Source organism: Lepisosteus oculatus, chromosome 14, assembly GCF_040954835.1.
Source record: "Lepisosteus oculatus isolate fLepOcu1 chromosome 14, fLepOcu1.hap2, whole genome shotgun sequence".
Lineage (NCBI taxonomy): Eukaryota > Metazoa > Chordata > Actinopteri > Semionotiformes > Lepisosteidae > Lepisosteus > Lepisosteus oculatus.
In genome coordinates, this window is record NC_090709.1 from 27,657,842 (window position 1) to 27,669,507 (window position 11,666).

Here is an 11,666-nt window from a genome sequence, read left to right on the forward strand (position 1 = left end):
ATAAAAGGGTGCTTTTGAACAATGGCAAGCAAATCAGATAGGATTACTCTGACAGTCTGATCTTGGGGAGGCCTCTTCATTATTAATAAACCTCTTTCAATCCTTCACTGAACTGCACTGTGCCTCTTTTCTCTACAACAGTACAGTTGGAGTTTCAGGTTCTTTTAGGTACAAAATTACTGCATAGTATAAATACTCAGATCATAGTTTTTTTTGAGCTTCTAATGTGACTACTCAATTAGGGGACTACCTTCTTTATTATTTTTTTCCTGTTTGAAAAAACAATTCTCCCACCCTTCCTATCCCAGGAAACAAGATGTGCAAATTTGTAGATACACACACACCTACTGTATATATTCTCATATAATGTTAAAAAAATGCCTTGCAAAAAATAATACTAGCCATTTTTGCAACGATTTAATTTAAACTGGGCCGAGTATCACTGTGCTAAAGGTAGAATGGTTGCAGTTGTTAAGTCCAGGAGACGTTCATAGCTTTGCCACTTGGGGCATCTTGTTATATTTTTGTTTCTGATGTAAAAAAAGGTCGGGGGGGGGTTCCTTTCTTCAATATACTACCCTATAGTTTTGGTGGTATAACAACCACAGGCTTCCCGGTTTCTGGCCTCCACATCAGGACCTGCGCGTCGTTGGCATTGGGCTTCACCATGGCGTTGGGCGGAATGGGCTCGTTCCTGGCCAGGATCTGGGGCTGCTCCTGGGCGGTGGGCTCCAGCAGCTTGGCACGCTGGCCCAGGGGTTTGCCGGGGTCGATCTCGATCTGCAGCTGCATCCTCCACTTGATGGTCTTCAGGATGAAGTGCATCCTGCTGGCCTGGTTGATGGCCACCAGCCAGGTGATGAAGCTCTGGTCCCTGCGGATATTGGTCAGCTGGGACTGGTTGCTGTTGCTCACGGGCACGCCCCAGGACACACTGGGGTTGAAATTGTCGTCCATGGTGACGTTGAACTCTGTGTCCTTCATGGTGGGGCTGGTGAAAATGTAGATCTCTTTCTTATTGCCATACCAGGGGTAGTTCACCCCATCAGAGTCACTTATTGCTTGAATTTGACCATCCCTTAAATCAGGGATCTCCCAGCTAGACCTAAAACAAAACACACCAATTAATAGATCAGCACATCAACATGTAACACAGCAACAGTGCAAGTTTGACACTTTCCCCCTTTATAGTAACACACAAGTCTATGGTGGCTGGATTGATTAGCTACTATAGTGTTTCTAATTGGGTCATCATTACTTTGAGTTCCTGAGATCATATTGTTGAAGATTCTGATCACTTATGGATCAAAAACTCACACAAACTGAACTGTAGGAAAAATAGTCAAAATGATTAGAGTAGTTGAAAACATTAATGGTGGCTTGTACCAATTGATGATGCTCATAACATATGGTACTTCCTGAATTTGCCTAAAATATCCAAGGCTTTTGCACAGCAAGAACTAAGGAAGAATTTTCCAGCAGGAAAATGTGTTCCCATCTAACAAGAAAATATATATATATACAGTGGTGTGAAAAAGTGTTTGCCCCCTTCCTGATTTCTTATTTTTTTGCATGTTTGTCACACTGAAATGTTTCAGATCATCAAACAAATTGAAATATTAGACAACGATAACACAAGTAAACACAAAATGCAGTTTTTAAATGAAGGTTTTTATTATTAAGGGAAAAAAAAAATCCAAACCTACATGGCCCTGTGTGCAAACGTGATTGCCCCTAAACCTAATAACTGGTTGGGCCACCCTTAACAGCAACAACTGCAATCAAGCGTTTGCGATAACTGGCAATGAGTCTTTTACAGCGCTGTGGAGGAATTTTGGCCCACTCATCTTTGCAGAATTATTGTAATTCAGCCACATTGGAGGGTTTTCGAGCCTTAACCGCTTTCTTAAGGTCATGCCACAACATCTCAATCGGATTCAGGTCAGGACTTTGACTAGGCCACTCCAAAGTCTTCATTTTGTTTTTCTTAAGCCATTCAGAGGTGGATTTGCTGGTGTGTTTTGGATCATTGTCCTGCTGCAGAACCCAAGTGCGCTTCAGCTTGAGGTCATGAACAGATGGCCGGACATTCTCTTTCAGGATTTTTTGGTAGACAGCAGAATTCATGGTTCCATTTACCACAGCAAGTCTTCCAGGTCCTGAAGCAGCAAAACAGCCCCAGACTATCACACTACCACCACCATATTTTACTGTTGGTATGATGTTCCTTTTCTGAAATGCTGTGTTACTTTTACGCCAGATGTAATGGGACACACACCTTCCAAAATGTTCAACTTTTGTCTCGTCAGTCCACAGAGTATTTTCCCAAAAGTCTTGGGGATCATCAAGATGTTTTCTGGCAAAACTGAGACGAGCCTTTATGTTCTTTTTGCTCAGCAGTGGTTTTCGTCTTGGAACTCTGCCATGCAGGCCATTTTTGTCCAGTCTCTTTCTTATGGTGGAGTCATGAACACTGACCTTAACTGAGGCAAGTGAAGCCTGCAGTTCTTTGGATGTTGTTGTGGGGTTTTTTGTGACCTCTTGGATGAGTCGTCGCTGCGCTCTTGGGGTAATTTTGGTCCGCCGGCCACTCCTGGGAAGGTTCACCACTGTTCCATGTTTTTGCCATTTGTGGATAATGGCTCTCACTGTGGTTCACTGGAGTCGCAAAGCTTTAGAAATGGCTTTATAACCTTTTCCAGACTGATAAATCTCAATTACCCTTTTTCTCATTTGTTCCTGAATTTGTTTGGATCGCAGCATGATGTCTAGCTTTTGATGATCTTTTGGTCTACTTCACTTTGTCAGGCAGGTCCTATTTAAGTGATTTCTTGATTGAGAACAGGTGTGGCAGTAATCAGGCCTGGGTGTGGCTAGAGAAATTGAACTCAGCTTTCCAAAGATCTGATAAACCACAGTTGATATATGTTTTAACGGGGGGGGGGGCAATCACTTTTTCACACAGGGCCATGTAGGTTTGGATTTTTTTTTCCCCTTAATAATAAAAACCTTCATTTAAAAACTGCATTTTGTGTTTACTTGCGTTATCTTTGTCTAATATTTCAATTTGTTTGATGATCTGAAACATTTCAGTGTGACAAACATGCAAAAAAATAAGAAATCAGGAAGGGGGCAAACACTTTTTCACACCACTGTATATACACCTGTTTGACCTGTATTGGCTTTAACTGACAGAAGTCATACTCATTCTTAATATCCCATGCATCTGTTTTTGTTAAAAATAAACATAGGATCGCACTGGTATCACACAAGTCCTGCATCCTCTTTGGATAACTCTGCAGTACCAGTGATTCAGATGTGGCAAGATTTGTTCAGATATGCCCATGAACTTTTTTGAAAAGTAAATCCATCATCTATCCACACATATTATACAGTAACTGCTTCATCCAATTCAGAATAGCAGGGGAGCCTATCCCGGTAAGCAAAATGCACAAGCCAGGATACACCTTAGATGGGACACCAGTCCCACACACACACACACACACACACACACACACACACACACACACACACACACAGGCCAATTTTCCCCAGAAGGCAACTAATCCACCAGTATGTCTTTGGACTTTGGGAAAAAACCCTCCCTATATTCATTAGAAGATACAACTCTATATTGTATCTTAGAATTGAACTCAGAGATGGTGTAATGCTAACCACTGTGCCACTTAGAAGTTGTTGCACATTCTGTAATTCCCCCCCCCCACAAAAAAAAATAAAAATTGTCAATTATTTTCTTTTAAATCCCCCCCTCATCCAATTTAGATTCTCCATAGTTTAACAGGCCTGCATTTACAGCAGCTCCTAAAACCAGCACAGGAAAGATATAACCCAGCAACCTTGCAGGAACCTGTGCTTGTCAGAGTTATCTGCTATTTTTCACTTCACAGATACCAATGGAGTCACCACTGCCTGGGGGGACTGACACGGCTCTCACAGCTGCTGACAGATTGAAATCTGATGATCCAATGGATGTTTTTGATATGCAGGAGACTGAAGGAAATGACCAGCATCATCAGGAAAGCAAGATCATCCTCAGTACCTGGGTCAAGTGTGCAAATACTGTCTAAAAGTAACAAGAGTGCTATGGAGGCTTTTAAGGGTTGTATTGAGAAGAGGCAGATTGGCATGTAGTGGAGGTATGTTTCATACCAAAGCGGGAGAATGCCTAGGGCATAGGACAGTTTAGAACTATATCTTTGCTGAATGTGGAAGGAAAGATCTTTCTGGCAATTGTGGCAAGATGACTTACTGACTACATGCTGCTTAACAAGTACATGGATATATTAGTGCAGAAAGGAGGCAAAAAAAGGAATAGGGAACTAACAGTACTATGGCTGGACCTAGCCAATGGATATGGCTCATTACGACATAAATTAGTGCATCTGACAAGTAAGATGTAAAATGGCGAGTAAGATGGCGCTGACAGTGAAGGCTGGCGTCCTGCAAGTGTCCTGCGAGCATCCATTCGTCCTTGTTTATTTAGTTTTATATAATAATATATTATATAAATAATTATAAAATAATCCAGATACGACCTCAAGAAAGCCATCAAAAGAGCTAAATACAACTATAGAGTTTATAAAAAGTTTTATAAAAAGTTTATAAAAAGACCAATCCACACAAGGCTCCTGGCAATGGCCATGTTCTGAAGTCATGTGCAGACAAGTTGGCAGATGTCTTCTCAGACATACTCAATCTTTCTCTAGCTCAGTACATAGTTCCTTCCTGCTTTAAGAAAGGCACCATTGTCCCCGTTCCTAAGAAACAGAGTCAGGTGTCTAAATGACTACTGCCCCGTTGCACTTACATCAATTATCAAGTGCTTCGAGTGGTTGGTCAAAGCATTCATCACCTCCTCACTGCCTGATACACTTGACCCATTAGTATTTGCGTATCGCCAGAACAGGTCAACAGAGGATGCTATAGCCACTGCCCTCCATACTGCCCTCTCACAAGGGGATAAGAAAGGAACATATGTGAGAATGCTGTTTGTTGATTACAGCTCAGCATTCAATACCATAGTGCCCTCAAAGCTCGTCATCAAGGTCCAGGACCTGGGACTGACCATCTCCCTCTGTTACTGAATCCTGGACTTCTTGATGTCCGCAGGTGGTGAGGGTGGGCACCAACATACAGTGGTGCTAGAAAGTTTGTGAACCCTTTAGAATTTTCTGAATTTCTGCATAATTCTGACCTAAAATGTGATGAGATCTTCATCTAAGTCATAGAAATATACAAAGAGAACCCAATAAAACAAATAACACACAAAAGGATATACTTTTTCATTCATTTATTGATCAAAATGATCCAACATGAAATGTCTGTCAGAAAAAGTATGTGAACTTATGCTTTACATAAATTTACAAATGTATGTAGAAATTCAGAAAATTCTAAAGGGTTCACAAACTTTCTATGCTCTACCCAGACTCTAAAAACTGGAGCCCCCCCATGGCTGTGTGCTTAGCCCTCTCCTCTACTCCTTATTTACTCATGATTGTGTCGTCAGGCGTAACTCAACTCCATCATCAAGTTTACGGATGATACAACAGCCATCGGCCTGATCACAGATGGTGAAGGGTCTGCGTACAGGTAGGAGGTTGAAACCCTGGCAGCATGGTGCCAGGAGAACAACCTCTCTCTGAACATCAGTAAGACTAAGGAAATTATTGTGGATTATAGGAACCAATAGGGAGATCACATACCTATTTATATCAATGGGACTGCAGTGGAGAGGGTCAGCAGTTTTAAGTTCCTGGGAGTTAACATCTCAGAGGACTTTACCTGGACCCACCACACCAACATCGTGGTCAAAACAGCACGGCAGCGCCTGTTCTTTGTCCGAAGGCTAAAGATGTTCAGAATGCCATCACATATCCAGGCCAGCTTCTGCAGGTACACTATTGAGAGCATCCTGATTGGCTGCATCACTGCCTGGTATGGAAACTGCTCCACCTGAAATCGCACTGCACCAAGTACCACAGAGGGTGGTGAAGTCAGCGCAGCTTATTACCGGCTGTAAGGTACCAGACATCCATGATATCTTCTCAGCTAGATGTCTTAAGAAGTCCAGATCCATTCTCAAGACCCCAGTCATCCTAGTATCGAAGCATTCAAGGCTGCTAAATAGCCAACCTGCAGCTTCAGCAAATCACTGTAATGGCTGCATGGACATACTGTACAGTTTTCATTGTATTTCTTTGTATTTGGTGTACTGCACTACTTGGACATAATGTATTGCATACACCCTGGACACATAACAGCTCTATTTATATTGAGTTTTGTTGGAGTTCATCTTATTCATATTCTATGTTACTTAATTTAGTCATTTTTATGACCCCCCCCTCGTAGAAAAGGAATTGCATTGCCGGCATGTACTGCTACACACTGTATTGTTGTGCATTTGAGAAACGTTGATTGAGATACTGGATGTTTACAGACAAGTCACAGGGTCACTGCTGAGCACTGAGCTGAAAATACACTGATTTGAAATTCAACAAACAAACAAACAAACCACAGACAACTGGACAAGTGTCTTTGTCCTGGTCAGTCAGATAAGTGGCTCACCCACACTGAAACTAACACTGTCCATGCTCTTGGACAAACCGTCCTATCTTTACTGGCATCAAATCACTGCAGGACTGGGTAAGTGCTGTTTTGACAATAATTTGTTCCCTGGACTTGGACATTGAATACAAGAAGCTCCTTATACAGTATACCAAGATGAGAGTGTCAGCAAATCCTATAAATGCAACGTGTAGTGTGCACAGTGTCACTAATAGTAGTGACATTGCATATTACTATTTAGAGAAGGTTAAGCTGCAACATGGTAATAAAAAGATTACTGTACGGCAGAACACATTTGTGTACATCTTTACAGTAAGCACTGATTGAATATGTACTGTAGCAGCATTTCCTTTTTTATTACAGGTACATAAAAACAAAAGATTAAATATGTGTCTTTTCGTATTTGCGTCTTCTTCTTTCTCATTTCTCTCAATCCCTTCCCTGTCACTCTTCATTTCAGAGACACAAAAGGGTTTCTCCAGAGGGAAATTTGAGTCCAGGCTACTGGTGCTGAATCTATTAAGAACCGTGTTAACAAGTACTCTGCTGGGAAATGTGAAATTTCTGAGAATATTCACATCTTGACTTGTGCCACTTGTTTCAGGCGTTTTAATATAGACCTTGTCACTTTCTCCACAGCAATTCTCTTAATTTGGTACTAATCCAGAAACCATTGCTGAGCTCATTAGAGCAGTTTGCAAACATCTCAATCTAGCTGACCATGGCGTAGGACGAATGCAATTAGTTTTGATTAAGAAACTAAACATCAAATGATACATTAATTTTTCCCCCCCTAAATAATACCAGTTTTGAACATGTTTTGATAGGTCCACTTCACAGTCATTAGAGTTCAGTTATTTTACCTTCAAATACAACCAGAACATGTTCCAGCCATGTAGCTACAGTAGTTCCTGGCTAAAGATCATGATTGAAATAAAGGCAAACATTCACAGGCAACTATGAATGGTGAAAGCAGAGCACCATTTCATAACAGCAGTTATGAAAATAACAGCACACGTAGGATTAATATACTACCTGTTAGTGATCCCTTAGACAGTTCACTGAGGATATAAAATACCTGATAATCTCATACTCTTCAGCAAAGCAAGAGGTACTGGAAGTTACTGAGGAAAGCTTTCAAAAATAAAAACAGATACAAATAAATCCAGCCATTTTATTTCTTAAGATGTGTAAAAATATATTAGAATGCAACTCTATACTTCTATTATATAAACTGTATGTATAAATATTGCATAGTATGAACATGCTAAATGCTAATTAACCTCACTTTTATTTAAGCTGATCATACTGATAGTTACACTAAATCTAAAAGTGAAACCAAAAAGTTTGCTGTCGTGACACATGAAACTTTTTAATTTAGGACTCAGTAAAAGAAATGTGCACCACTTGTGAATTTGCCGATAACACAAGAACACTGCAATAACTCAAGTAGCACTGCCAGCTTGGGGTTCTAGGGGCGCTGGAAGTTTGGAAGAAGGTTATACAAACAGTGAAGCTGGGCTCTTCCATACTGAGCCATGTTAACATTAACCTCACAGTTAAGACTAAATACAGGGCTGCAAATACTATCCACTAGACGTTGAATTCAGGGAAGTGGGGGACACAGTGCAGAGAGTGCAAGGCAGGACACGCCCCGGACAGGACGCCAATCCATCACAGCACGCACGCACGCACGCACGCACACACGCACACACCAGGGCCAATTTCCCAGAGGCCAATTTATCAACCAGCATGACTTTGGACTGTGGGAGTAAACCCATGTGAACATGGGGAGAACATACAAACTCCACGCAGACAGCACCCCAGGAACTGAACCTTAGACAATGGAGTCCACCATGCTGCCCTGGATTTGATCATTCTGCTTTATTTCTGTGTACAATTTATATTACAATTGTAAAGTAAACATTCTAAATGTGGTGCCTGGTTACTTTTCCCTTGCTACTTAACAGAACCTTCATGTACATTATACTCTTTTTCTCCCACACAGCCACCAATTAATGATCTACCTCAAAGGAGGAAAGCAGCTCTTGGATGACCAAATACTTGGGTGTAATTTTGTGTACATAGGCCTTGTTTGAAAATTTCTGCCTGCACAGGCAAATTACAAGAAGGAAAAAAGAATAATGTCTTTTGCTGTATTTCTTATAAGTTGAATAATAATAATAAATATAATAATTGCTTACACTTATATAACGCTTTTCTGGACACTCCACTCAAAGCGCTTTACAGGTAATGGGGACTCCCCTCTGCAACCACCAATGTACCGCATCCACCTGGGTGATGCGACGGCAGCCATAGTGCGCCAGAACGCTCACCACACATCAGCAATCAGTGAGGAGGAGAGCACAGTAATGAAGCCAATTCATGGATGGGGATTATTAGGAGGCCATGATTGGTAAGGGCAAATGGGAAATTTGACCAGGACACCGGGGTTACACCCCTACTCTTTTCAAGAAGCACCCTGGGATTTTAAATGACCACAGAGAGTCAGGACCTCGGTTTTACATCTCATCCGAAGGACAGCACCTGTTTACAGTACAGTGTCCCCGTCACTATACTGAGGCATTCGGACCCACATGGAGTTTCAAAAGTGGGTAAGAGGGGTTTGAAGTAAGGTAAAGCATAACTGCCTGTTTAATTCACCCCTTACTGTCTACATTCAATCAATATAAGGCACAGACTAATGTTAAGGAACAAGTAATACATTTATTACATGCTGAAAAGAATAATGGAAAAGTCAGAAAAAACACAACATGAGCCTGTCTCTCAATAATAATAATCCAGTGTGTGATCTCCTGTCCCAGCCTGAGGAACAGACAGTGAGCCTGTCTCTCAATAATAATAATCCAGTGTGTGATCTCATGTTCTAGCCTGAGGAACAGACAGTGAGCCTGTCTCTCAGTAATAATAATACAGTGTGTGATCTCCTGTCACAGCCTGAGGAACAGACAGTGAGCCTGTCTCTCAATAATAATAATACAATGTGTGATCTCCTGTCACAGCCTGAGGAACAGTGAGCAGTCGTAATAGTTACAGCTTTCCTTATTTAGCTCAGCAGCTTTTATTTCGCCCGCGGCAAGAAGTGCAAGCAACTTGTGAAAACAGATTGGGTTTGCTGTGTTCAACCGGTTTGGTTTCTTCGTTTTGTAAAGCCGAAACGTTGCGTTTAATTTCTTTTTTCAGCATGGAATAAAAGTATTACTTGTCCCTTTGCACCTTATGCATGCTGACGCAGCTACCCACCTGAACTATAGAATAATGTTATCAGACTTGCGTCTGTTCACCAATTTATACAGGCTGTAGGAAGTCAAAAGATTCTGAAACGTTTTTGTAGATACTGTATATTGTAGCAGGTTGTGCTGAGCATTTTCAGTTTTGTGTTTTTATGCGGTAAAGCATTTCTTAGAGGTTGCACAGAAACGTGTTTTTATAGGGCTATACATATTTCTTACTGAAGTCTAGTAGATAGCCCCAATAAGCCATTGTATATACAGTATATATAATGTGAACATCAGCGCGCTTGCTAACGCGGTACTTACGTTCCTTCATCCCCGTATTCATTGTAAAACTGCATGTGGTTGCACGCTTGAATCCAGCCCACGGTCCAGGTCTCCTTAGCAGCGATGGGCGGCACCAGTACCCGGGCCGAAGCTCGGAAATACGGGGTTGTGTACCGCAGAGCAGAGAAGGATTCGTAGATGCTGGTGGGATTTGAGTCTATGATAGAATTCACTTCAAGAACGGCAATGCTTTCACGGAAACGTTTGGGAAAACTCTGGCTAGAGCCTATTGCATTGAATATCACTAGAACTCCCAAGAACGGCAACAGACGCATGAAAAACATAGTCGCTGATTTTGTCTCCACTCAAGGAAATATATATATATTTTTAAAGAAGGTGTTACGGTCAGTCTTCCTAAACCGAAGGATGGATCCTATGTGGGTTCAGTAGACAGAACAATAACCAGAAACTTCCTCGGTAGTGATTTCGCAATCCGAAAGATTTGCTCAAAAACGGAAAAAAACAGACAAGTTTGAATGTTACACAAAGCCGCAATCCGAGAAACGAAATAAAAATACTAAAAGGGGTCCGAAAACAAGAAGACACTCTAAATGAACAGCCAACAGTAAGGGAATATCAAAAGTCAAACGCAATACTAAGCGAGGAGGATGAGCGGCGCTTAAATGCATTGAGAGGAGCGGGTGTGTCAGCAAGAGAGCAAAGCGGTAGGTTAGGTGGTTATCGATGTCTCTGCCTACGTTTTGATCGGGACGTCTGGGTCTTAACCGAAGGTCTTCACGGCACATAGCCTAGCGTTATCGCGATGGTTAGATATCCTGTTGCAGTTTCAAATTTTTTACTAGTCTTGAAAAATATCCACTCCCGGCACATGTTCTGTATAAGAAACTTACTGCACGTTTTATGCCAAATCAGTATTTCTATACTGGAAAGCTAAGGAGGTCCAGCATTTGTAATAATAATAATAATAATAATAATAATAATAATAATAATAATAATAATAATAATATTCTAGTTATCAATAGCATTTTTTGATAAATATACAAACAGCTTACTTTACTTCTCTGAAGCAGGTTTCCGTTTCTTATAGCCATAGCATACAGCAGTCCATTGCCGCAGAGAAGAAGAGCGGACATCAGTGGATTCTGTACAGACCTGCAGGCATGTCCCAGGTGAGTTCAAGTTCGCGATCAACAGTTACACCAAGAGCTGCAGCCACGCTTTCCTTTAAACTATCGGCGGTTTAAAATAAACTAGCCATTTAAAACAAAGTAGTGATTGACAGAACTAGACTGATCTACATGCTCTGATGCATAAAATAATATCGACATCTGCAACAGCAATGCTTGATAAACGATCTTTCCGTCGAGCGCTTGAAGTTCCTACCTCAAGTTTTAGTACCCTTATACGATCAGTCGTTTTTTTGTCTTACTTTTGTTATAGTTTCCTTAAAAGACGGAGGAGAGGATGTGAGAGCGATTTAAGCTACGTTTGCATGTTTCTAGTTGTGAAAGAGAGCGGAATTAATATTTAGATTTCTTC

At 41.2% G+C, this 11,666-nt stretch overlaps 1 protein-coding gene across 1 annotated transcript; it reads right to left on the reverse strand.

Annotated features, from left to right (window-relative positions):
* Positions 1 to 543: 543 nt before the first annotated feature.
* On the reverse strand, positions 544 to 10,265 carry LOC138243026 (protein FAM78A-like). Its single transcript, XM_069198526.1, has 2 exons — positions 10,146 to 10,265; positions 544 to 1,105 (listed from the first exon to the last, which is right to left on the reverse strand). Exons 1-2 carry the CDS (start codon positions 10,178 to 10,180, stop codon positions 580 to 582), a joined length of 561 nt encoding a protein of 186 aa, XP_069054627.1. The 5' UTR covers positions 10,181 to 10,265; the 3' UTR covers positions 544 to 579.
* Between the last annotated feature and the right edge of the window lie 1,401 nt (positions 10,266 to 11,666).

Excerpts from the sequence above, each read along its gene's own strand:
- LOC138243026 (XM_069198526.1), bottom strand. The coding sequence starts at position 10,180 with ATGCAGTTTTACAATGAATACGGGGATGAAGGAAC. Across the intron at positions 1,106-10,145 it reads GAATACGGGGATGAAGGAAC|GTCTAGCTGGGAGATCCCTG; the intron begins GTAAGTACCGCG and ends GTTTTGTTTTAG.